This window comes from Lasioglossum baleicum, chromosome 13 (assembly GCF_051020765.1).
Source record: "Lasioglossum baleicum chromosome 13, iyLasBale1, whole genome shotgun sequence".
In the NCBI taxonomy this organism is placed as follows: domain Eukaryota; kingdom Metazoa; phylum Arthropoda; class Insecta; order Hymenoptera; family Halictidae; genus Lasioglossum; species Lasioglossum baleicum.
In genome coordinates, this window is record NC_134941.1 from 6,554,182 (window position 1) to 6,581,609 (window position 27,428).

A 27,428-nucleotide genomic window follows, 5' to 3' on the forward strand; every position below is an offset into this window, starting at 1 on the left:
CAATCTACATAGACCGAGGATTTGTCTTTATGACAAAACTTAAAATAATGGGGAGATTAAAACGATTTAAGTCTATTAAAATCAATAAATAGAGAACGAACAAAGCATTGTTTATTTTTTATAAAGATTTACAGCCCATTGACTGTATTCATGTAAATTGCAAGAGGATGTTTTAACTGAGAATTTTATATTTCAATCTGAAGACGAAAGTATTTTATCCCAAATTAGATGCCTCTATAATTTTATTTAAAACTAATTGTGTATGCAATCGAGTGTTCCATTAATTATCAGTAGACTAAGGACTTTTATCCGAAACAAAAATGGTCTCCATTTATTCAAATATACAGTTTGGAGCAAAATTAGTCACACACACTTTAAATCAGGCTAGAAGAATTAGTTTATTAAATGACATCTAAAAAATATGTTGAAAAAATGCATTTGGTCGTTATTGTGAAAAAATTTATTTTTACGACTTTTTTAGCTGGAACAATAACGAAAATTTGAAAGATGCGTTTGTTTGGACAAATCGTATAAATTATATACGCTCCTAAAATTTATATACGCTCCTAAAAAGTGGTAAAAAGCCCGATAATCTTGAAAAATTGCAATTTTTGCCACTTTTGATCGCTTATAACTCGTAAACCAAATGTCAATAAAATTTTCGGAACGTATATAATTTATACTAGTTGACGAAACACATCTTTGAAATTTTCGTTATTGGCCCAGCTAAAAAAGTTGTAAAAATCAATTTTTACTATTGTTTTTCACAATTCCGACCAAATGCATTTTCTCAATATATTTTTTAGATGTCATTTACTAAACCAATTCTTCTAGCTAGTGTTGTATAAAGCTCGAGTCTTCGAAGCTCCAGAGCTCAGTCTTAAAGAGTTCTTCTAAATTTAGTCTTTAAGACTGAGCTCTGGAGCTTCGAAGACTCGAACTTTTATACAACACTACTTCTAGCCTAACAGAGAAATTGAAGTCGTTTGGTCCCTTCATAAAAAAGTTATTCTGAGTTAAAGTGTGTGTGATCAGTTTTGCCTCCTAACTGTACAGAGACTTCATAAACATTTTTTTCTTATCGTAATCGTTTGAGTCAGTCATAAGTGCTTTTAAATTCTTCAAACATTTTTACTGCATCTGATCTATTCAGTTCTGTCATGATTTGCATAAATCTAATTATCGCGACACCGTACTTCAAATCAAACCACGTTCGTCGAACGGTGAACCTATAGCGCCAACCTTAAAAAGTCATGTTCACCGCTGCTTCTTTATAACATGACACATGCAATTCCGCAGATGGATTGCGGAAACGAACAAAACGAAGTGCGCGAAATTACCGTACTCGATTATGCCAATTCATGTCGATGCAATTTTTCAATAGTCTCGGTCATGCGCGACATAATTCGGTATGCGTGCGGGAAAAATGCGTTTCGCAGTGATCGGTTCCTTTAAAAAATCGGGCAGAAATCAAATCTTATAAACAGATTCATTACCCCAGAAACTAATCACAATATGGAGACTTTGCTATAAATATGATTATGGACGTTCGAAATAAGGAAGATGATCTTTAAATTATTTATATTATCAATATTTTAGAAAGTTGTCTTTTTCGTATTTTCGTCCGAGTTTTGGAAAAATGGACCACTATATGGGGGCAGATCGACAAAGAAACTCGTTGTCGTTCGATGACCGATCTCACATAGCAGGCCAATGATTCGAATATTCGCTGCGCGCTATGCGATACGTATTCCGCGTCTACCGGAATTAATATCGAAACTCTGTTCTGCTTCGACAAACACGCGGTATCGATTTCGAGGAAGCGCAATCCGATTTTATGTCGCGATAGTTCAGGCGAAAAAAGAAATAAAGCCACAGATAAAAAGACTAGGGAAATCGAACTCGGTCAGCGATCGGTTTGTGGGATCGGCTGCGAAACCGCCGCTCAAGAATTTTCCAGCCGATTCGCGACGCGATGCGGAAGTGTGCACACTAAAAAGATCGAAAAAATACTGAGACACTTTCTTTCACAATGTCAGTTAAAAAATATAAATATACTAGTTTATTGAACTGCGTTTAAAAGCATGACCTGTTGTCGTAAATAAAATTATGTTTAGTTGATTGAGGAGATTTTCTAAGAAGGAAAAATCTTATTGTTTATAATACGAGATTATTTAGGTCTGGATTAGGTTTTTCTTTCTTATTATTATATTGTTTGCTTTATTCAATTTAAAAACACGTATTATTTAAGAAAATGGATGTCACCTTCGAATCACTATATTTTGATGGTATTATTTAATTGAATTCACTAAGGCACATGAACGTTTCGACTATTTAAAGCTTTTGGCAGCAATGTTTTATCTACGATTGCGTAAAGTTGTGATGTGGACGCCATTGATGGTACACACTATACCGTTACGTCGTCACGGTGTGCAGATGGAACCAGAACCGTGAAAAAGTGTGAATTTCAGAATGACTTATATTTTAATAAACCAATGATAAACGTCAAATTATAGAGCAGTTTGTCTTATAATATATGCTTCTACAATCCTGTAATAGTAATAGTTATAGCACGTGACCAGTATGAAAAATTATAACATATTTGCATGGCAAAATTATGATTTCAATGACATTTGTGCTAATGTATAGATTTTTCCTATACAACAGGGAATAAATTGTACTCCATGGTTCAATTCAAATTTTATGTAATTCGGAAGACAGTATTGGTAACAATAATAAGCGAGTTCCTAGGTCCGCCGATTTTCCTGAATATAATTGCGCTCGGAGCAATTAGCATACTGCTTCAGTTTAGAGAGTATTGTTCGGTGCATTTGATACTCTCATCATTATGCTGAAGAGGTATGGCTATTGATGGCATGCAGTATACCGTTAAACCGTCACGCTGAAAGGATTAAACAGCGGAACCGAGAGCGTCTGTGAGCGATTGAAAAAGTTTCTGACCTTTCACTTTATCCGGTCTGTCATCCGACCAGTGTTTTTACCGAAAACGGAATCTGCCAAACCGCGTCAGCAATGCCAGAAATTAATTTAAGTACACTGATACACTAGAGTTGATTCATGAATATTCGAAATTCATAAGAAAGTCAAAGCCATAGTACTAAATGCATAAATTCTGCGAATATCTACATAAAAATTCTCGCAAATAACAAAACATTATTTTGAAATATAATAAAAATTAATTTTCATCCATAACTCTTTGTTACTTACCATACTAATATTTACATTGTTTTTCCAAAAGAATTTGTTATTCAGAAACAATGTGAAAGTGAAATTGATAAAATTATTAATCTGTAGCATCAAAGAATAATTTCTTGACGAATAGAAAATATTGTGAGAGTATTTTGCAATTTCTTACGATATCGAACATTATATTAGATATATGCAGGCAAGCAAATAATCTTCTTGCAACCAGTTATAACTTTCTTCCATCAATCTTTGTTTGCATTGTTTGAAATTTGTGTATAACTCATCGTGATGATCTGCCTCGAAAATATGTAGAATTTATTATGACGCAAACGCACTACATTTACATAGAAACGATTTCTAAAGGAACCACGCTTCGTTTAACAAATGCAGTTTTGAATATGCATCCAGCAGCAACTTCGTTGAAGTTTTTCTACAGTTCGACTTAGCTGTAATGTATATTGCGACATTGATCTTGCCGCGAGAGTTCTCTGTGAAATATCTACTAAATTTTCTTTTTCTATCGAGGCATAATTTATTAAAAGAGAAAATTGAAAGGAGATGGAAATGTAGTTTATCACCTCTAATAGAAAATGTTCGAGTAGAATCCAGAGAGAAAATTGTATTAGAAGGAACATAACACTTTTTACACGAATTATACAAACTCTCATTTTTATAGACAAGCTTCAGTGCGCATAAATGAAATTTTATTTTTTGTGCCAATAGATATTGTAAATGAGTAGAAAATTTTATACGAAGATTGACGTGATCTTTAAATAAGTCAAGTTACAACTACTAATTGTTAAGCAGGGTTATTACATGTAAAAAAATAAACATATAGTACTACTTTAAAAAATAAATCGCTATCTTTAAATTTTCCACTAAACAAAATTTTGTTTCTCTGCAAATGTTGATGTAAATGGAGATGATTATATCAACTGACCCATTTCGTAATATACTTGAGTGGCATGTACCATGTTAGTATAATTTTCAACTTAAGAGGAAAGTCTAATTTCTTTCTGAAAATTTGCAGACCTAATATACATATATAGTATAATATATTCATGAATACTTATTCATTGTTATCGCTAAGATTACATAAATTATTTATCAAGAAAGCTTGCTGTTAGGAATAATAATTCTTGATTGTGTCAATGACATCGTAACTGGAAATGCCAGTAGCGAACAAAAACAATAATGAATTACCGTTCAAGGTCTGTAAAGATTAGAGTGATGATAAACATTGATCATTCCGGCGACACGAGTGGATCTAATTTTTCGACCGAGGATTGTGCAGTATTGCGAAGAAGCTCCGCGTGGAGTCTAATTAAAATCGATAATCATGAACAATGAAATGTTCGTAGCCAATGACACCGTTGTAACTGAGAAGCCACGATGTTCGTGACTTCGTCAGCTTATGCACCAGTTAATGTGGTTCAGTGATGTATTGTCCAAGGCAGCTGGATATCCTGACGCAGCTCCAAGAGACATTACTTTACAGTTGGGGCCTTTAAGCCAATTTCACGTCGGGTTTCTTCGCTCTAATACCCTTTCGACCACGTGACCGCGTGCACGGTGATTGGTTATTGTTTACGATTGGTAGGCTCGCACGTAGGTATCGAACCATGAAATTTCAGAGACGAGGCGTTCGTTCATTTGATCATAGAAATCAGATCATAATCACCATCGATCGCTATTATTCCCATAGAAATTGACAGTGCTTTCGAAATGATCGATGAAGAAAATATTCCTAGAAACGCGAGCATCGATCTGTGAAATTGACAGGATTCTATTATAGTATTCTAGGCCGAACGCACCATTGTTTTCAATAACTAACCGCCTACAAAAGCTGCTGACCTATTTCCTGTAATTTTACCACGTTTTTATTCATTTATTCCCAAGTCCTTTCCATGGAAAATTTTGGAAAAGTTAAAAAATATTATTGGTTGGATGAATTGGAGGAACTTGTCGATGTGCTACCTACGCTTCGTTTTCAATGACCTTGAAATATGCTGTCAAGCTAATTCTGAATAACATTTCTCTTTAAAGTTTTTGGCTGTCGGCTTTAAGCTTTAGTTTACATATTAATTTAAATTTAAAGATCCATGTTCTTTCAAGGAAGAATGGAATGAAATGTTTAAAAAATGTAGAGATTAAAGGGTTGTTTAAACTCAGAATGGAAGGAAATGTACGTGCAGACTCCGGTTTCATTTCGGTTCGAATATTTGCATAAAATTTACAGTCTAATAACATCCAACTGAAAATTGATTGAAGATAAGCCTCATTGTAAGAGATATCAACACGCATAGGAATGTTTTAAAACGAGTCCTGCTGATACATGACACGAATTCATTGAGCGTAGTGTAGAACCGGAATAAATAAAAGTAAATTGTCTCGGAGAAGAAAATTTTCAAAAGAATTGATCGACTTAAGAAAATTTTAATTTAGCATACAAATTCACAGTCTGATTATCATGCTCGTAAGGAAAACTGTTCTCCAAAGAAAGGCGTGTTAGCATTGTGGAGTTCCAATTCGGGAAAAATAGTTCTTTCACATGTAGAACATGTTCATTTGACAAAACATAAATCTTACGGTTCGTTATACATTTACATGTAATCTGTGGTCGTTTAAAATGCAGAATCACATATCCACACGCAAATTGTTCCATAAATGCGAAACACAGCAAAGACTCGCAGATTTGCTACACTTCACGCCGGTGAGCATACTACTATATGCAATTATTAACACTTGCTCGTGCACGCTTACAAGATTATGAAATTATCTGTGTACTTTGCCGTATCTTTGTATTTACATTTACGAGTTTCACGGAAATTTTAATTACCGGTTATTGCCTTTTGCAGAGAAGAGAAATGAACGCGTACGTGAAATGTACGACTACTACTTTATCTGCTTGTGTAACTCTTTTAACATTTTTCCAAAATATTTGTTCAATTTCTCAAACTAGTTTTAGTCCCAACAAATAATGTTAGTTCAGTTGCGCTTAAAATAATTGTAATCTCTTATACTACCAATTCTTCAGCAAACTGAAAGAAACTGCTAAGTTGTTTATAAATAAAGTTAAGCAATTTTTCAAAAATTATATAATAAATGACTTCCATAAGAGTCAATATGAAAATAGCACATGTGATTAATTTTCGCGAATGAAGAAGTTGAACTATTCTGCTGTTCGAAACTATAGCTGTTTTTTTTTGTGATCCATAAATGTCCAGTTTAATTTCATGTTACAAAATGCCATTCAAACTCGCGAGTGGCTTCGACGTTTAGGTGGCTTCACCCATTGACACAGTCGCACATTCTCACGTACACGGGATACTTCTTACTTAATAATGCATAAGCATGAATTATAATATAAAAATGTCCTTTGTTATAGTTGCTTGCCCCTTTAAAAAGTTAATAGAAAATTGATTTAATTCGTTATCTCAATAAAACTATAATATAACATTAACAATCAACAATATGACAAATTAATTTGCAATTGCATATGCAAAACTGACAGCATGATATTAATCTACACGCGTATGTATCTGTGCCGCTACATAAACATATATATTCTATAATCAATACATATAGGTCCAGTAAACTGTATTAAGCATTTTCTTTTTTATGTGCATAAAACATGAAGCAAAATAAATATGGATCTAAAATATAAGTTTGTTTTCAATAAAATAGATAACCTTCACTAATAAGATATAATAACATAATACTGAGTAGAAAATAAAATGCATTTTATTAACCATAAAAGTTGTATGCATTCGGTTGGATGCTTTGGCATACAAATATACTAATTGGACTGCAGATCGTTATCCGTTTATGGCATGTGGAAATTTGTAAGCTATAAAGGAACATTTTCTTATTAATATTAACCAGAATTATCTCTCGATTTACTCAAATTATAACAAACAACTCGGAACATTTTTATTTTGCAGAAAAATTCACAGTCTAATAATTACACATTTTTCCATAAAGATCAATAGTCCACTAATAATAAATTATGCAATTAGGGGTGCAGCATTTAATTGGCCAGTAAATATTCAGAAATTCCGAATCAACACGGGTACGACGCTCGAGTCCAACTGGCGCAGATGAAAGCATTTGATTTTGCCGCTTAGCGTGTTAATTGATACTGGTTTTCCGGCCGGGAGTCCTCTTTCCCCAAGATGAGGACTATCAGATTAGCAATGCATTTGTAAGCCAATTCCCCTCGTATCATGGAATTAATATCAAGTCTGCGAATTAAACTGACAGAACTACACGTGGCATGGTCTTCTTACGAGACCTATTTCTGAGTCCGAAGTGCGCCGGTCTTACCGAGCGCAATCCTATTAAGGGGTTAACAGGTATCTGGTTAGAAAACGAACGACCCAGTCGTACCACGTACCTGGCCCAGTGAACAGTGTTCATTAATATCACTTGCACTTAAATGAGGCAACGAGTTTTCTAACATCCCTATTGTTCGAAACTGTTCCCAACATGGGCGATATAATCGGTTAGTCGAAAAAAAAATCGCGCCAATCAAACCTGTCGTGCACCACCTAATCCTAAGTGCAGTGTGAAACCAACCAGAAAACATATTTTCACAATTTATTTGTGACCATTCTCCTATCGAAGGACTGAAACGTTTTGGACAATAGTGAACCTTGAAAATAGAAAAAAGAAAAATCAGAGTTGCACAATCGTTGGGGGGATAATCGTTTAGTTTAATGCAAAGGGGAACAAAGTTATATCCTCACTTTGATTATTCTGTTCAGTAGAGCAATGATCGAATATGTTATTTATTCGATTTGCGGCAACAGAACCTTGCAAAATTGTAAATTCGATTATTATAAGCGGGTGTAATATTCTGTTATATAACCGACTTTGCGGTCTTACAGAAGACCTCTTGCCCGTATTAACCTAATTAGAAACCCGCTTTGCCCGCAAAAACTAGAACTTTTTGTTAGATAACTTGCATTTTCTATTTAAATCGTGTTCATAGTAGACTAGTAAATATTTCTTATTTTTAGACTGCGGATCTTTATGCATTTATAGAAAAATTGAGAAGATGAAATTAACAATTGTTGAAAAATTTTCAAAATTGAGAATGTCAATATACGATTTCTCCTCTATTAAAATCATTACGGGAAGAAATAACATTAAATTTAATTTCTATTTCTTACAATCAATGCAGACAAATTTTATTTTGCATGAAGATCCGCAGTCTACTTATTTTATATTTTGCGGAATCATTTAATATATCCTTGGAAATGGGTCTTTAAATATGAATAAATAATATTCTCTTTCACTATTGTTAAGGACAATATTTACTGTCGATCATTTACCAATACACGAGCAATGCAGCAGAGTTTTCTTTTCGCAGTAAACCGCAACTTTCTATGAGACTGCGCTTGGAAATTACTTCACTATAGTTTCCGCTCATTTGCTATTAAATCCTAGACTGCAAGGTGTAAAACATTATTATCGTAATTTACTCATTCACTGTTTAGAATGTGCGCGATCTCCGTGCCATTATAATTTCTTTTTCCTAATGAAGCAGCGTAATAATGTTTTTTGACGTTTACATCCCGCTAATAATAAATCACAGATATTAGTCGGAAAACATTTCCGGTTATAACTCAAGTGTATCGTGCAATTTATGGCGGTTACATTGAACCTTTAACTGTATATAGTCTTCAATAATGAATCTAATTGTAAGACTGTAATTATCGATCTTTATTACGGCTGTTGTTTCCACTATTATTAACTTTGCCACTTATCATCAATAATAGTTATATTTCAAGATCCTACACTTCTTTTGAAAAAGTGGTGCACCTCATTAGTTATTATCATTAGACTCCTCATTTTTATGTAAAATAAAAATTCTTTAAGTCGATTGTCAGAAACAGAAATTAAGCAGAAATATTTTCTGCTCTTTTAACAATTGTAATTGTAAATTGTGACAAGTCGAAAATTCTATGCACACTAAATACAACAAAATAAAAATCATATACAGAATTTAATTGTAGATTGTCCAGAAACAATCTTGAAAAAAATAAAAATTCTATACAGAATTAAATTTCCATTTTCCAGAATCAAGCTAGAAATCAAATAAAAATCCTATGCAGAATTGAATTGTCTATTTCTCTGAATCAAGTCGGAAAAAATAAAACAAAAATCCGATGCAGAATTTAAACAGGGACTACAATTCTTGTTTGCCTTGCGTTTCAGAAATGACAGGCGGCGGGACCAACATGGCGTACCACGGGTTAAGCCAGCACGTAAATTTCGACGTGATACCTGATCCAGGTGATCGTTTCGCCCTGGAAGAATTAATTGGCGAAGGGACATACGGAGAAGTATACTCGGCGCAATGCAACGAAACGGGCAATAAGGTTGCGATCAAGATATTGGAGAACGTTGCTGATAACATCGAAGAGATCGAGGAAGAGTACCTCGTGCTGAGAGACCTCAGCCTTCATCCAAACATTCCCGTTTTTCACGGGCTCTTCTTAAAAAGAGCGAAGCCGGCTCAAGAAGAGGATCAATTATGGTTCGTCATGGAGGTATTGTCGCTGTAATTTTCGACTCATAATACAGGCAGGAAAGCGTGACAGATGTGCAATTGAAATACACATGTAGCGTGTCCTTTGGTATCTTTAGCATTAACGTCGTCTTCCTGGTCATTTATCATAGAGCAATCAGTTGATCGAAAACCGTCGACAAAAATGATATTAGGCGATTATGTTCGGAGAAAAAGTTGAAGTAACTTGATTAGTGGGGGATTTCCGCAGCTGTGCAGATTAATTTATCATCTTTGTTTGAACTTGCTATGTCCAGATACTCTTCACTCTAGAATTAAGTTATTATCCTTAATAAAATATTAAACCGTGACGGAAGGAAATTTTTAAAAATTTAAATAAATTTACGACTATAAATAAAAGTATATTTCCTAATTTAATATACTTAAACAGTGTTTTACCAACAGAATTATTTATCATGAATTCTCTTACTAAAAAGTGTGTCAAATCCCACAAAGTAAATGACAATAAAAGTGATTTTTGTTACAGCTGTGCACTGGAGGATCGGTAACCGATCTCGTGCAAGGTCTGAAGAAGAGAGGAAAGCGTTTGACCGATGATCAAATAGCTTACATTCTCAGAGAAACGGTGGAAGCTTTAATTTATTTACACACTAATCACTGCATGCACCGAGATGTGAAGGGACATAACATTTTGCTCACCGAGGATGCGAATGTTAAGTTAGTCGACTTTGGTGTGTCCTCGCATCTCGCTGAAACGCTCGCAAGGAAAAATACTTCTGTTGGTACACCGTACTGGATGGCTCCTGAGGTAAAGTATATACATTTTCATTTGATTTAATTTTATTTAATTTTAATTCTGAAATATATTATTTTTCAAAATCGTCTACACACAACTCAAACCATTTCTTTTGTTTGAAAGCGTGATCGGTTTGTTCAGTATTATCTGTGTTAATATAGTCACGAAAGTTTACCATGTTTTCACAAAAGTTTCATTTTTCAAACCATTCCGATGCTGCAACGCTAGAAATTGAATACAAATTATTTGAAATCACTGCTAATTGTTATGCTCTGTTTTACCTTACGTTCTTAGATACGCGATGACTGCATACAGTTCATAGTGTAATGATTAGAAATGATAATCAAGTAATATACCTTCGCAAGTTTTGACCTAATTATTATCGGAGATCGCACACAAAATACTAAAGCTGAAACTATTTCTATTATGAATTAATTCATTTCATATGTAGCAACAAAACATAGAAATAAAGAAAACGACGTGTAGTTTTTTTTTTGAAGTATCTAGAAAGTCGTTCTACTTAATATTCTAAACAACTTCTGCTTGAAATGTTTCAAGTTCAAATCGTGTGTTTGCAACGAAAGATATAAACATTTTCCATGTACAGTAGAACCTCTGTTATATGAAACAACTGGCCGAAGAAAGTGTTCACATAGGCGTCTTTTCTAATGCTTTTTGTAGCTCTTTCTTCGTGAATTTATTAATTATTTACAAACATGTTCACATAGTAAACGTTCAAATAACAGGTGTTCATATAATGGAGGTTCTGCTTGGGTCTATATTCCGCAGTGAGTTTTCACAAACTATGAACCTAAACTAGGTGATAGCCTGCGAACAACAGCTGGATTCTTCGTACGATTCCCGTTGCGACGTTTGGTCAGTCGGGGTCACTGCCATCGAGTTAGCAGAGGGTGATCCACCCCTTTCCGAATTGCACCCTATGAGGGCACTATTTCAAATCCCTAGAAATCCGCCCCCAGCTTTAAAGAACCCAGACTTCCACACGCCAGAGCTAGTGGACTTCGTAACGGAATGTTTGGTCAAAGATTTGGAGCACAGGCCATTCGCCAGCGAGCTAAGGGAGCATCCTCTGCTGATGACCATAGAGGATCGTGTGGATAAAATCCGTGAAGGACTCCAGGAAGAGATCCGCAGACAGAGATCGGAGGGAAGGGTTCACAGGCAACCGGAAGTGACGACCAAACATGGGAAATTGAAGACTGATCGAAAAACCAGGCCGGAGAAAATGTATATGGATGACCTGGCCGCTTTGGACATGCTGTCCGAGGACGGGATAGTGGATCAGTTGGAGCACAGATACGAACAGGGTCAGATCTACACGTACATCGGGGACATACTTGTCGCTGTTAACCCGTTCACGAATCTGGGATTGTACACTGGAATTGTGAGTACTTTAGTAAATTATTAAAATATGGTTTCAACAGTCTTGTTTGTCCGAAAAATGAAACTAACGTTGACAAACAATTCACTCCACCTGTTTAGGAGCAAAAGCGGTACAAAGGACAAGCAAGATCAGATAATCCGCCGCACATTTTCGCGGTCGCTGATGCCGCGTACCAAGCGTTGCTGCATCAACGCCAGAATCAAGCGATCGTCATCAGCGGAGAATCTGGAGCAGGAAAAACGGAGAGCGCGAATTTGTTGCTCAAGCAGTTGGTTTACCTGAGCAAAGCTCCTAATCGTAATCTAGAGGAGAGGATTCTTCAGATCAATCCGATAATGGAGGCTTTCGGTAACGCGACTACGGGGATCAATGCTAATTCATCGAGGTTTGGAAAATACTTGGACCTGACTATGACGAAAGGCGGAAAAGTTACTGGTGCAAGGATATCTGTTTATTTGTTAGAGCAGTCTCGAGTAGTAGCTCAAGCCGAGTAAGTGATTCCATAAGTAGTGCTCGAAAATTAATTCTTCAGGGATGACATCAAGATCTTTTCTAGCTCTTATAGTTTCTAATGTTTCTTTTCCGTATGATCGTCGTAATAATCTCTTGATAATTTAGACTTTCTGATATAGATCTTCAAATTTTAGAAAGTAGGCAATAATGCATAAAAGTATACCGAATTGAAAAGATCTTGAAGACAATTCGTGTTCCAACTTATAAAATATGACGAAACTGATTCTGTACGATGAATAAAACAATTTTAGAAGCGAACGGAATTTCCACATATTTTACTATATGTACGATGGTCTGGAGGCAGATAATCGTCTATCAGAGTTCTACCTAGACGAAAATCTACGAAAAAATCATCGGTACCTCATGGACAACAGTCAGACGTCCCAGACCCACATCGACAAGTTCCATCAGTTGAAGAACGGCTTTAAATTGCTTGGCTTCCAAGATAGCGAGGTAGACACTGTCTATCGTATCCTGGCAGCCGTGCTTCACCTAGGAGACATCGAATTCGGTGAAGTTGCCAGTGAAGACAACACTGACAACAAAAGCCGCGTGATTGATACTACGCCTTTGCAAAGAGGTAGCTAGACATCATTCATAACTAGTTAACACATTCGAGATCGGTTGACAATCCCAATAAAATCATTAAAATCCAAAAGCTGATGTCCGTTTTGTTCACTGGGTATTCTTAAGTGTAAAATCGATGAAACACATTTCAGTCTCGCAACTACTCGGCGTGGAGGAGAACGATCTTCTGGAAGCTCTAACGTCGAACTCGGTTATGACCAGAGGAGAAACAATCACGCGGAACAATACGGTAGCCGAGGCCTGCGCGGCGAGAGACGCCATGGCCAAGGGACTCTACGGCCGATTGTTCGATTGGATGGTGAATCAAATCAACTGTTTGCTGAGTTTCAATCACTCTCCGAATTACGAGCCGCTGGCCATCGGTCTCCTGGACATCTTCGGGTTCGAGAATTTCCCAAGGAACTCGTTCGAGCAACTGTGCATTAACATCGCGAACGAGCAGATACAGTATTACTTCAACCAGCATATTTTCACCTGGGAGCAACAGGAGTACATGGCTGAAGGAATACCGGTCGATCTAGTCGAGTTCTCGGACAATAGACCAGTCCTGGACATGCTGTTGAGCAAACCTATGGGGCTCTTAGCACTTCTAGATGAGGAGAGCCGTTTTCCTAGAGCCACGAATAAATCTTTAATTGGTATGCTTAGCCACTCTCTTCTCCACTTTTGGTGCTATCGTTCGTGTAATTTGATTCCGGTTGTTACTTCTTTGGGTATCGTTTGTGTTACAGAGAAGTACCATAATAACATCAAATCGAAGTTCTACGTACGACCAAAATCGGACGCAGTTTGCTTCGCAGTTCACCATTTCGCAGGACGCGTGGTTTACCAAGCGGAAGGCTTCTTGGAAAAGAACAGAAACTTCCTGCCTCCTGAAGTTATCCAACTGGTCAGACAGTCTCAGTATGACATGGTTCGCTTCTTGTTCCAATGCCCGATCACGAAGACTGGCAACCTGTACTCGGCGGTTCACGAGACTGATTCGAGGAAGCTATCCCCGTCGAATCAGAATACCAAGGTATCAGCGAATCAAACGGTCGGAAATTGCTTCTGAATGAAATACAGTGACGTGTACCAATTAAAACGAGTGTTGATTTTCAAATGGTAAAAATATTGGACTAGGATGCACGGAAATTTTGATCTTGTTTGGTCCTCCGAAGAATTTAAATATTTTTATACAATATTTACGAAATATGATATCCTAAGTAATATTTCGAAGACTGACTTTTATTGTTTATGAAAATATTATTTTATTATCAGTGTGTTATTCATGGTGCAGAGAATGAAACAGATAACACATAGGCTGTTCCCATTTTATTCTTATCATGTAAACATATAAAAAATATTATTTGTGTTTGGAGCGCTACAAAATGGTTTCCCACACATTGTATGTAAATGTGTGTGTTCCATTCATGGTGCAGAGGCTGAAATGGTTTTTCTATTGTAAACGCTGCAGTCACACGTGATGCGTTTAATTGTTTCAGGAACGTTACTCGAGCCGGGGATTGGCCTCGCAATCTAGAGCTCAACAAACAGTGGCAACATACTTCCGCTACTCCCTTATGGATTTGCTGCAGAAGATGGTATCAGGGTCACCTCAATTTGTGCGCTGTATAAAACCGAATGATTCGAGAAGCCCTAGATTTTTCGATAAAGAGAAGGTCGTGAAGCAGCTGAGGTACACTGGCGTATTGGAGACAATAAGAATTAGACAGAACGGCTTCTCGCATAGAATACCGTTCAATGACTTCCTTAAGAGGTTCGTATTGAAAAGTGTTCAATCAAGAAGAAAAATAAACTGTCTAACTTCTCAACTTCGATATATCGTACAAAGTGTTTAGAAGAGTTTGAATTTTAGTACTGTTATGACTTATAAAATGAAAAATATTAATTTTAAATTACAGATACTGCTTCTTGGCGTTCGGCTACGACGAGCGAGTGGTAGCTAATCGCGACAATTGCAGACTTCTTCTAGTCCGCTTGAAAATGGACGGATGGGCGTTAGGTAGAACGAAAGTCTTCCTCAAGTACTATCACGTCGAGTTCCTATCTAAGATGTACGAAGAGCAGCTGAAGAAAATAATCATGGTCCAGGCGTGCGTCCGCCGATGGTTGGCCAGGATCAAATTCAAGAAACAGAAGTGGCAATTCGCGGTGTCCGTTGTGACTTTGCAACGTCATATTCGCGGCTGGTTATCGCGAAAGCATCACTTGGAAGAGATGAAGAAGAAACGGGAAGAGGAGGAAGCTACTGCTCTACAAAGAGCGCAAGGTAACTGTGCGACGAATGCATAAATCGACATCTTCCGTCAAACAAGCGAGTAACGAGTACTTTCGATTTAACAGAAGAGCGGGAGAAGAAGCTTGTGGCTGCGGAGCCAGAAGAAGGAGGAGAAGAAGAAGAGGACGCGGAGAAAGAAGATTTGAATGAAGACGATGCGGCAGTCATCATTCAGAGCCGTAAGTTGCGAACCAAAAGTCGATTGAAAAGTCTGAATCAATTTAAGAGAAGAATGAAAATTATATCGTTTCGACGTTCACAGATTTCAGAGGTTACACCATTCGCAGACGCTTCGGCGTTGAACTTGAAGAACGCTTCAAGAGGATCTTGAATCACTGTAATGACAAGTCCGAGGCGCATAAAGCGTTATTGCGGGAGGGTTTGAAAAATGAGGATGCTGCATTCATTGTCCAGCAGTGGTACAAGAAGGAAGAAAGAGTTAAGAAGAGGAAGCCATCTGTGAACGATAATGTGCATCCTAAACTGCGGCAAGCTGATCTCATACATTTCTCCCAGAACGTAAGTGAGAGATTAATTGACAATTGATAAGCAAAGGAAGATTTGTTCATGACGAGGCAGTGTGAAAAATACCTATGAAGTGAAGCACATCTGATCATACTATCTAAAATCTCTAAAATAGGTCCACATGAAGAACCAAGAGGTGCACAAGAACTTGCGCCGCAACAAGCCAGGTATTCGATTAAACGACGTCGAAGAACCACCTCCTGATTATGCTCGACCTGAAGGATTCAGCATGGTACAGTCGATCTTGCAATACCGCAGCGGCAACCAAGAGGAAGGAGAGGAGACCATCAAGTACTATCACAACTTGAAGAACGAGATGAGCAGGTAAATAGACTTAACACTTTTCTATAATCGCTTATCCACGTTCATCTTTCCTGAACGAATGGTAAATTCGAATGCTCAATTTTCGAATGCTTTTGGCACTCGCATCGGAAGTGGTTCGGACTTCGAAGAAGACGAAGTTGGCTGGGACTTACCGTTGATACAGCTAGAAAATGACCTTCACCCATCGTCGAGGTATATTTCCGATGACTTAATCGTAGAGTGTTGGTTGCTGAATTGCTGGACACTTGAAAAGATTTGTCGTTGTTTCACGAGGTTCGCCGTGTGCTAGATGTATCACACGATACTTGAATTTCGTGAATTTCTGCAGTAATATATGATTGTACAGTTTTCAATTGAGATTGCGTAGTTAAGTAGCAGTAACGTTGGCTAGGGGATGTTTACTCGACGCAGAGATTATGAGTTATTTAATTACAGGAGTCGAATGGGCCAAGTTTTGGAGGTAAACGCCGAGAGGAGAGAACGTTTGGCAGCTCAAGGCGACTTCTCAATAGCATCGGAGCCACATCTCTCGGATATATGGCACAAAGCTTTGAGAAACCCAGGCGATCCGGTACAGGACGAGAACCAACCCAGACCGAGGTACATCCAAACATAATAATCATACCTGTTCACGCCTTGCGCCTCTTTGAGACCCTAAAGTATCAAACTCTAACTTCTCACGATCATTTTTATTCTTCATTCGCGTCTCTCATTTTCTGTTCATTGCGTTGTAATAGACAGCAAAATATCATTGAACTAATTACGTTACTACGGTAGTTATGTTACTAATTCTTTACTATGTTTCTACACTTTGCCAGAGGTATCATGGCAAACTTCCAGGTAAAAATAACACAATTATGCCATCCGTAGATCGTATCATAATGTTCCGAGTATTTCTTTGTATTGATGACGTTCTAAAATCTATGTAAATAATATACGTAAGTTCCAATTTTGGGGGAGATGCTGTAGATCGAGTTGATTAGTTCCTCGTTCTTAATCAATAGGCTGCTAGAGGGGGAAGAGAATCGTGCTTGTACTTCTAGCTGTTCTAATTGTTTGTCATATTCATTTTGTATTCTTATTTGTCAGCCAATAGTACTGAGGACAGTAATAGCGTTGTATTTTGGTCATTTTATTGGGCGAGATTCTGTTCTTGCAGTTCAAGGACTAATCACCTGCCTATCAACATCGTGCGGTCCTCTGAGGGCAAACAACGTAAGCAACCTGGAGTCAACTCTTCGAATATCAACAATCCACATGGCTTACGATCCAAGTACATCGACAGACGAAACGAAATAAACGAAAGGCAACAGCCTGCCAACGGGCACGCGCGCATCGGAAACGGAAGTCCCGCGAAAGCCCATCAAAACGGAGTTAATGGGCACTCGAGTTATGCGAACGGACATCCAAACTTCGTTAACAGGTATCACAGCTCCGCGAACGGGCACGAAACATTGATTAACGGTCACTCGAACTCCGTTAACGAGCATCCGCCATTAAACGGCCACGTTTCGAAAGCAAACGTACATCCGTCTTACATGAACGGATACCGGAACATACTCAACGGTTGCCAGAACGGTTTGTTTATCAATAAAATGGTCGCTAATCAGTTCGACAGTCCGAAGCAGGAACCGAAGAGACAGCCCGTGTTGAGTAATGGTTTCAGGAATAATTTGAACGATTGTAAATGTGTGGGAGTCCCGAATCAAAATGGCGATTCGGAGAAGAAGCGTCCAGTTGAAGCAGATGGCAAGAACGTGATGAATAGGAGGTTTATCGATCATGATGCTGTCAATGGTCGGCTAGGAGCGAAGAAGGATTTGGGAAAGGACACGTTCGGTATCCCTGTCGATCTGAGACAGTTGTTAAGGCCTACAGTTGTTCAGAAACGGCCAGAAGTCATGAAAGTTGATTACGACCCCGAGGATCTAAATGGCCCCTATAATTTTAGGCAGTTGTTGAGACCCGCAGAGTATCTACCCACCGAGTCTCTCAGGAAGAGAAAAGGCGGACAAGCGAGTAATGGAGTCCCGGTATCGAAGGACAAGGTTCCTGAGAAGCACGTGAAAAGAAGAGCACCATTGGCACCCAATCAAAATAAACTCGTCAACGCGAACAAATAACGCCACGCGATGTTTGAACTTTCAAACTTCTTTAGACTAGATGATGTACGTGCAGTCAGATGACAGATTTCGCGAGGACACGAGGCAGTTGGTTAGCACAGTGGTTCACGATGCAGGGATCTTCGAGATTATGGTTCAGGAAGTTCAAGATCGTATTCTCTGTCGTGGGAAATTTTACTCTGTTCTCTAAGGAATTCTTAGACAGCGCATTTCTTGACTTTTCATTAGAGTTACACAATCTTTGCTGATTCTAAGTAATTGTAATAGTTACTCGTCTTTTATGAAAGTGCATTGTCGTTGATAACGTTTCATTGTTCCTGTAGGATCCAATCGACCATGTTAACTCAATTTGTTTTATATATTTTTCTAGGTCACTGTAGACTTACCAATTCCTGAATCGTCTGAACACCCTGTGTATGTGGAAGCAGCATTAGAATTTTCTTGAATATAAACGAATGCAAATTGCGTAACGATTCACGGATAATTTGTATTTTTCTTTGGGAATTTTGTATTTTTTTTATTCGATTTCCAATTTATAGTCAGTTATTTTTATTCGTCCCGATATGATATATTGTTAATTGTTTTGTTGTGACTAAAAGGATTGTTCGTCGTATTGTGTTGGTGATTGATTGCTGCTTCCTTTTGAAACGTATTTAAATGCTAAACTTTCTTTAGAACTAGTCATGTGTAGCTTTACAGAACATTTAGATGTATTCGATAGCATTAAAAAACATTTATTCCTGAAGCATCGACGGTTTTACTGTGTAGTATGTTATTTCTATGTAAAACAAACTTGATTTTTAATTTAAAACGAATATAACTAATTGTTCCTTAATGTTCTATCTCACTGAAAATTTACGAAAACACTTCGATTAGTAGGAAGTACACCGTATGTTTGTTAAAATTTAATAATTGTATATAAACTTCTTATAGGAACAAGAATCATAATATATTAAACTCCTGTTGTGCTTTAGTCTATAATTTTGTGTTGCCATTTATTTCAGAGTCCACGTCACAACTAACCTGCCACCTACCTAACCAACCTAACCCCCACAATGCCCTCAACAGTAATGTTCGAACGGACATTACTTCAATACAAATATTACAATTACTCGTTCTACATATTAAAAATAATCTTTCATTCCATGTTGTTATGTAAACTTCAAATTGATCTACTGCAAATAGAAAAGAAGTACGAAATTATATTAACATTATCTTGCTCGAAGTAGAATCAGCTAGCCATGAACAGACGCGTCAGTTGTCACGAGAGGTCTCAAATTCAAATTTGATATTTTCCCTAATGAAGCTTCAAATAATAAAAATTTCTACTCATTTTTATATAGGTTCGCCCTCTTCCCGATAAAATTAACAAAAACATTTTGTATAATTTAGATTTTAATTTTCCGTGGAATAAACTGTCTCTGCCGCTAATATCGCGGACGATAAGTTGCAATGAAATATCAATGTTTCCGTCACAAATTCGGCCACAAAAATACACTAAATGTTTATCCCTATTCATTATCTACGTATTAAAAAACCGCTAAACATTTCTCCAGGTATCTTTAGTCTCAACAGAGAGACTCAATAAGTTTGATTGATATACCGACATCATTAGCAACAACACAGACTTCAGATCCGTACAGACACCGACGAGATACTATTAAAAACTGCCAGCCTCTGTGCAATTCAGCGATACCATTAAGCGGGCACGACTGGGCGCAGGGATAACGTGGAACTTACAGCGATCTGAAATACCACATCCCTAAAAGTTCGACCACCGACGAGATGCTCGTCAAGTAGAAGAAGAATGATATAGTATGCATAGAATGCTCACATTACCCATACTGTAATTGCCTTATAATACTGTCACTGACGAGATATTATCTCGTCTCTTTTACCTAAATAGAACCAGACGATATATGACATTGTTCACGCCCGGGGCGAACTAGCTTGAATAATACACGTGTTTCGATCTGAAGGAAGGTAAAATTGCAAAATGTTGTGGAAGACACAATAGGTATAGGAATAGAATTGATTGAAAATCAACATATTTATTAAATGTGCAGCTATTAGCTCGATATTATCCTTTATTCATAAGACACTAAAAGTTCTTACAAATAGAGGATAATACCGATTGCCCAGGTCTCACCACGAGGAGGTTGCTGCACAAGAGATCCGAAAGAGAGTCGGAACGAATGCAATATTCCTTCTGGCTCCCTTTCTTACAACGACGCACTTATACTAAATTATGCAAGTATGTCGAGTAATTATCGCGGAGCAAAAGGTGTGAATCGGAGAAGAAGTCTCCGATCCACGGGGGATGAAAAGCGAATCAGGCAGAAGGCTCTGATTCTTTCAAAGTGAGAAACAAGAGCGAACCAGAGCAGAAGGCTGTGGTTCGAAGGTGACGCGGCGCGTACAATGCTTGCAGACCAGCTCCGGTCAGAGCCGATACCCGACGTGTCCTCACCAAGAGAAATGGACAGTGAGAAGTGTTCAAACGATATCCCATTTCTCTACCAACTACCTGTCACCAAGCAACACAAGTTGAGGTGAACTCTGGTAGGATGACGAATAGAGAGGACACTGTAGCATGGCTACACGAGTGAACAGATCTCGCTGAGCCACGCCTCTCAATGTATCGACGCCGAATACCGGCTCCAACCGGTCTGGTACATGCAAGCAAGGTTCGACACAGCAGAAGGCTGTGTCGGAGTCTAAAATACGAGTCGAGCAAAGTGAAGTTACGGCAATAATTACTCGACATATTTACAACGAAGATATATAATCTTCATATGTAGATCAAATATATAACTAACTTAAAAATACACTGCAGTCTTCTTCCTCTTCGTTGGTGTGTCCTCTTCATTCGGTGTGTCGTCTTCGTTAGCAGCCGGCTGTTGTAATCTAGCTGAAACAGACTAATCGTATTTAGAAACAATGCAGTTGACTACGGAATTAAATCACGCACACGAGTGCGAATGTAACCAGCGAACCAGTTCACAAGAACAATTTTAATACTGCACATGAGTGCGAATACAATCAGAGAACCAACTCATGAGAATAACTATAACCTCGCACATGAGTGCGAATACAATCAGAGAACCAGCTCATGAGAGCAATTGCAACCCCGCACAGAAGTGCGAATACAACCAGCGAAACAGCTCGTGAGAATAACTATAACCCCGCACACGAGTGCGAAAACAACCAACGAAGTAGCTCACAAGAGCAATTATAATTCTGCATACGAGTGGGGCGTTCAAAATGTAATTTTTATAAAGAATAAAATTGATTAAGAAGACTCGATAGTCTTCATCGAAAGTCTCGATGAAAATTTCAAAAGTATGAAGGACAAGTTTGAAAAGACAAAGGAAGCTTTGAAAAATATTAGTAATCAAACTTACCGTTGTTCCTTGAATGAACAGTTGAAGGTAGGCCAGGGTAACTGTAGATGACCCCTTGTCCACCTCTGACTCCTCCGGTCCTCCTGACACTTCTGGTCCCGCAGCACGTCCGCTCACGCCGCTTCCCCCCGCCCGACTGATTGACTGACGGAGAGCTCTTGCCGAGCCGCCGAGCTCGAGCGCTGCCCCCCACTCCGCCGAATATCGATCGATGTCGATCGCCGTGACAATTATTGAAAAATTTATTATTTCCAGCTGGTTAATGTTTATAACAATTCTATTTACAGCGATGTCCACAAGCAATCCCTTGGCTATCTGACCACCTAATTTTTTAGTCAAAGTGGCTAATAGTTTTCGTGACACAGCATAACTTTTAAACCATAACATTCGCACGGATTAATTTATTCGATACAATTCACAGATAAATTTATTATTTCTGGCTGTTTAATGTTTATAACAATTCCTTTTGCTAATGATGTTAACGAGCACTACCTTGATCACTTTGCCATCTAATTTATTTTGTAAAAATAGGCAATAAAACGAGATACAGAATAATTTTTAAACCATGAATGTTCGCACGTATTAATTTATTTTATTAATTCTAGCTGTTTAATGTTTATAATAATTCCTTTTGCCAACGATATCGACAAGCACTCCCTTGACCACCTTGCCATCTAATTCTTTACAGTGAAGTCTTGATCTAACTCATAATCTTACTGTGTTCTTCAATATATTTCTGTTCCGACGAGATCTCGTCTGTGAAAGTATCTCGTCGGTGCGGTGGTCAGCCCAAGGTAGAAAATGACATTAAAATGACAAGAAATTTTTTTCGAGTCGGCAAAAATTCCTTTTGGGAAACATGTTTTTAATACAAATGAAACCTATGTGCAAAATTTCAGCTCAATCCGATTTGGCCGACGTTCGGTAAGTTTAGCCTTTTTAGTGTGAACTGCTAGATCGGCCGCCCAAACCACTGTGCGAACTCCAATCTGAATTTCCAGATGGCACCGCGTGGACGGTCTTTGCCGTGGCGCGCCTGTCTGTCAGCTTCAGCACGCTAAGTTTCTGCTATCTTGTCGTCATTGCAGGGTGTCGCTGTCATCGTCGGCTGCTAACCCCGCTATTGGTGGAAGTTTGGGTAGAGGGGTGTTCTAGGGAAATAAGTGGAAAAGCTCGACGGCTGCGAGGGAGTAGTGGTAAGGCACGAGAAGCGAGAGGGGTGCAACGAACTCTCTAGGCTCGGTTCGAGTCTACGGAGCGCGGAGTTGTGTTCGAATCATGGCGACACCCGAGCCCGTAGACCCAACCACCCTAGAGATTAAGACCCGTAGCATAGAACAGACACTACTCCCACTAGTCAAGCAGGTAAGACAATTAATCGGAAACCGGACAAAAAGACCGTTCTTGTGCTCTAATCAATTGGTCGTCTGTTTTATTTAAGCCGCTTACAGCCCTCCTAACCTTTCAACCCGCCGATAGGTTAAGGTTTTCCTACGACCCCGGCTTTCCTCGATACCCCGTTACGTTCTGTTGCACGACACTCGGCATCGTCTATACTACAACCGTGCTTCTGTATTCGTGTTCACGATCCTCGGTGTGCGTGTGGTGTTTGCACATGTGTCTCTGTACGTACCGTGAACCGGGTGCATGTATATATTCGTCAAAGGGAGAGAGAGAAAGAGAGTGGGACAGAGTGAGCGAGAGAGGTGGGGAGGAAATCAAGAGGAGCTACGGCGATGAAAGAGAGGGAGAAACGTGTACGATGAGGAAAGACGATCCGGACCGGTCGGTCGGAGCGGGATGGATACATGCGAAAGGAGCGTGTACGCGAGGGATTAAGGGTTACTTTACAAAGGAGACGCGTGTACGATCAACTATTACATCGATATCGATTGGCATTGTAACGAAAAACGCTTTTATCGAAGCTTCGTGGTTTTCGGTAGTTTAGCGAGTAACCGCCGGGTTATTTGACAGTTCCCACGCCGGGCATGTGCTTCGTTTCATCGAGCGGTCGTAGCTGCCACGCGCCCAGACGGATATTTTCGTATTTCTCTGCTTTGTCTCTATCTCTCTCTTTCTCCCTCCCCGTTTCTGACAATTCTCTTCTTTTCTCGTACTTTATCTCAGCTATCGATATGTATGTGTACATGTATATGTCGTCCGACGTATAAGCATACCGTGTGTGCCTACACACGTATATATATTTTCCGCGGAAGTCACGTGACCAACGTGTTTCGTATTGCGGCGTCGATTTCGTGCTTTCAGAAAGTTACCACGAATATTTGCTGTTGTGCAACCGTCGCCGAACACGTGCGCCACCGAATTGCGTGTGTACAAATGCTCACGCGAAAGCACGCGGCGAACGTCAAGGGGCGACGAATGTACCAAACGTCAAAAATGTTTTAGTGGAGCGCGTGCGAATTCGCCGCACTATTGCCACCCCACTTCGCTCGACAACAAACGCGATTTGCACCGGTGCGATTACGTAGCGGTCTTTAACTTTCCTAGTAAAAATTTAGTTTCGACGAAAGTATATTCAAATTTCTTTTCATCATTTATCAAGGGAATATTTATAAACATCTTCAAATTTTCCGTATGACATGTGCGAATTCGCCGCACTATTACAACCTCACTATGCCGGTCAACAAATGGCCACAATTGTTGCTACAATTTATTGCATTCTTTCACTCCCAAAATTTATTTTTGACAGAGGTTTAGTCGGAGCAGTGTTCTCTCTCGGGGATATATTTTTATTATTTGTCAACTCGTCGGCAATGTAAAAAAATATGTTTCGAGGAACATACAACATGAATTTCCGAGACGTTGGACAGTTCCGTTCGGCTTGTGTACAAGACTATCTGAGCAGAAAATTCGAATGATGTAAATATATTTACACTATAAATAGTGCACGTTATGTTTAGCGGCGCACATTGTTTTGTGAGAAACTTCGCTCGTGTGATTAATGAAACGGCGCGCACGTGACGGGCGGTTTGTTTGTTTTTTCGTAAACTGGAATACTAATTTCGGAGTAGAATCACTGTCAAACGCGATTTCGGTTTTTTTCTCGTACTTTCGTAGAATTATGAGTGACGTCGACATGTTCCGACTAAATTAATATTTTTATCTTCTGTCCCATTTTTTATTTTAGGAATCTCTTAATTTTCGTCTGCAAGCATTGTGATACTGGAAATTTTACAATATTCAAACATTTAGGAAATCAATTTAAGTAGAGCTGTTAGCACATGGAACAATTTTTTACATAAGAAATCAGAAGGTTCGCAACAGTCTTTAATATTGAAGCAGAATTTTTCTATAAATTGATCATTTAGAAATTGCTATTGTTTCTCATCTATATTTGAATCTGTAGGAACAGCTTGTAAGATGAAATTAATATTGGCCCGAGTAGGACAATGTATGATTCTAACATACATATGTATTGGTTTAACTATTTTTTTCAAGTAAAGAGTTTGTAGGTGATGTTTAATATCGAGTATCCAGTTCTCTGACTAGGCAGCAGTGTTCACTTGACTAAGAAATCGTTTATATTATTGAACACGTGTTGAATCTATTTTTATTTCAGTATTGGGTACTTCAATGTAGGTTGTACAGTCTATTTCGGGTGATCATACTGAAACGTGATAATATCGGCGTTCTCTGAATAGAAGTACTAACCACAAATATCGACGAATGATAAAAAGAAATTTACAGGAAACGACATAAGATTTTGTCGACATATTTAGACAACCCCGCGTATTTTTTATAATCACTCGAACTTCTTAATAGATCAGTTTGCTAGAAAACAATATAAGGTGATCAGAAAACACACGCATACGATTGAAAATTAATAGATTGCGGCGGGAGGGTGTAGTTACGTATTGAACTCTTAGAAAATATGTCGCAACGTAGGAAGTATTATTTGCTTTAAGAACTTCTTAGAACAAGTATTGAAGCGCGAGTAACATCGAAGGGTTACTGCCCCTTTGATCGAATTAGAGGTAACCCGCTTCCTCCTTGAAGCTCGTTTCAAAGCAGACGTGTCTTTAAAGGAAACCCGAGTTGACGATCGCTTTTTATCTTTGTCATCCTAAGACTTGACTACTTTGTGTACGAAATAGTCGCCAAATACGGAGCTCCGCTCCACAAAAGACATCGTTTGCGAAGTCAGAAGTGCAAACGAACAGGTTCTAGTGGATTCTCTGTACATCATGACTCACTTAATTTAGTAATCAGTGGCCATGATTGAACAAACACTTTCGATCCGACATTTGAATATTTACACGTCTCATTAGAGATTCGATGGATTGGTCAATGATCGAACGTTCTGAAAACAGAAATATGTATCTCATTATTTTGAACTTTTATGTGAAAGCATTCTTCGATATTTAATTAGGCGTGCAAATTAAAATTCGTAGCTCTCTCTTCGCGTATTTACTGATTATTTACAAACTAAAATGCATCTAGACTGCGGATCTTTATTGCAAAATAAAAATGTGCTGCATTCATTGTAGAAAGCTACATGAAATTGTAATTCATCTCTTAATAATTTTGATACGTTAAAATCAACATTACAATATTATCATATTTTATTGTTTTATATTTCACCCAGCTAATTTCATAAAAAAAAAAAAAAATAAAAATTCGCAGTCTACAAATATGTATTACCCTCCAAATTAATCTGCCTCACTCTCTATGCACTTACTCCATTTTGAACGTGATTAATCTTGCTATTTGTTAATAAAAATATTTAAAAAGTTTTAAAAAGAAATTGAGTCTGTGGGTACCCAGTTATTGACATGAGGGTTTTGATTAACTGAATATTTCTACGTTTCATAATATGTGTACAGGTTCTAAATATACGATTATGGGATCTAGAAGCATTAAGTATTGACATTTCCGAAGCGTGCGTCCTTCGCGTAGGAAAAACGCAAGAACAAAGGAAATGTAAACAGCTTCCAAACGTAACAATGGAATCGTTTCCACTTATTGAAAATTCCGTACACGCTCGCGATGTAGACACATAAATGCTCAGTGCATTTCATATTCATGTATTCCTTCTATTCGTCCGATGTCAAATGTATTCATTCTGCATGGGATATCGTAAACAGCCTTAAATTCGAAAATGCATTTGCGGCGCAACGTAACATCGATTCAACTTCAATATATCGATCTCTTTATTGAACTTCAAAATCTACTGGGAAAACAGAATACTTCTTAGCATCGCAAAATATTTTCATTGATCCCAAGCCTTATCAACTTTTTTTTCTGGAAATTCTCTATCAATTCTATAGGTTTTACTTCCTCAGTAATTATCTAAAATATCTTATGTGATATTGCAATATAACCTTGATAAACGTTACTCGATAATCTTGCGTGATGGAGCCTTCTGTAGCTTTATTAGATTGAGCTTGAAGTATCGAAACAAAAAACTCGAGACATTAAACACCCGTCATCCCGAACTAAAGTAAATTATATTTTAAATTTGTGTTTACTAACATTATTTTTGTAATATACATATCTCTTTGACCAATGGCGTGATATAATTATAGTAGTCGTGCATTCATTGTCTTTAGGCATTTCGAATTTTCACCACTTCTGACGTGATTAATATTTACAGGACTTCTATATTTTTCATGAGTAGATCAAAAGCAAAATAGTAAAATCAGTTAACGAATTTAAAAAATATGTCAGATATTTATAATGTTCTACACTTCCACTGCGAGCCTTAAC

General features: G+C 38.0%; 2 protein-coding genes across 7 annotated transcripts in view; both read left to right on the forward strand.

Annotated features, from left to right (window-relative positions):
- Positions 1-7,136: 7,136 nt before the first annotated feature.
- Positions 7,137-20,291, forward strand: LOC143215362 (myosin-IIIb). Of its 2 annotated transcripts, XM_076437456.1 has the most exons (16): positions 7,137-7,711; positions 9,430-9,764; positions 10,269-10,550; positions 11,359-11,943; positions 12,042-12,433; positions 12,708-13,036; positions 13,176-13,682; positions 13,776-14,062; positions 14,529-14,803; positions 14,949-15,316; positions 15,391-15,504; positions 15,588-15,844; positions 15,966-16,174; positions 16,286-16,366; positions 16,610-16,774; positions 17,334-20,291. In XM_076437456.1, the coding sequence occupies exons 1-16, from the start codon at positions 7,696-7,698 to the stop codon at positions 18,295-18,297; spliced, it is 5,166 nt and encodes a 1,721-aa protein (XP_076293571.1). In that variant the 5' UTR covers positions 7,137-7,695; the 3' UTR covers positions 18,298-20,291. The 2 variants fall into 2 exon arrangements, with proteins under 2 accessions (XP_076293571.1, XP_076293572.1); XM_076437457.1 differs by lacking the exon at positions 16,286-16,366 and having other exon boundaries at positions 7,140-7,711; positions 17,334-20,289.
- A 2,583-nt stretch (positions 20,292-22,874) lies between these two features.
- Alpha-catr (alpha-catenin related) overlaps positions 22,875-27,428 on the forward strand; it is a 126,350-nt gene continuing 121,796 nt past the window's right edge. For 3 of the 5 annotated variants that reach the window (XR_013010363.1, XM_076437458.1, XM_076437459.1), the window contains exon 1: positions 22,875-23,066. Coding sequence is in view for 3 of the 5 variants with exons in the window: in XM_076437458.1 (XP_076293573.1) it covers positions 22,980-23,066 (87 nt within the window). In the remaining 2 variants the exon portion in view is untranslated. The remainder of the gene's footprint in view (positions 23,067-27,428) is intronic. The other 2 variants (XM_076437462.1, XM_076437461.1) reach the window with 2 other exon arrangements.

Excerpts from the sequence above, each read along its gene's own strand:
- LOC143215362 (XM_076437456.1), top strand. Across the intron at positions 11,944-12,041 it reads TGGGATTGTACACTGGAATT|GAGCAAAAGCGGTACAAAGG; the intron begins GTGAGTACTTTA and ends CCACCTGTTTAG. Across the intron at positions 14,063-14,528 it reads CGTCGAATCAGAATACCAAG|GAACGTTACTCGAGCCGGGG; the intron begins GTATCAGCGAAT and ends TAATTGTTTCAG.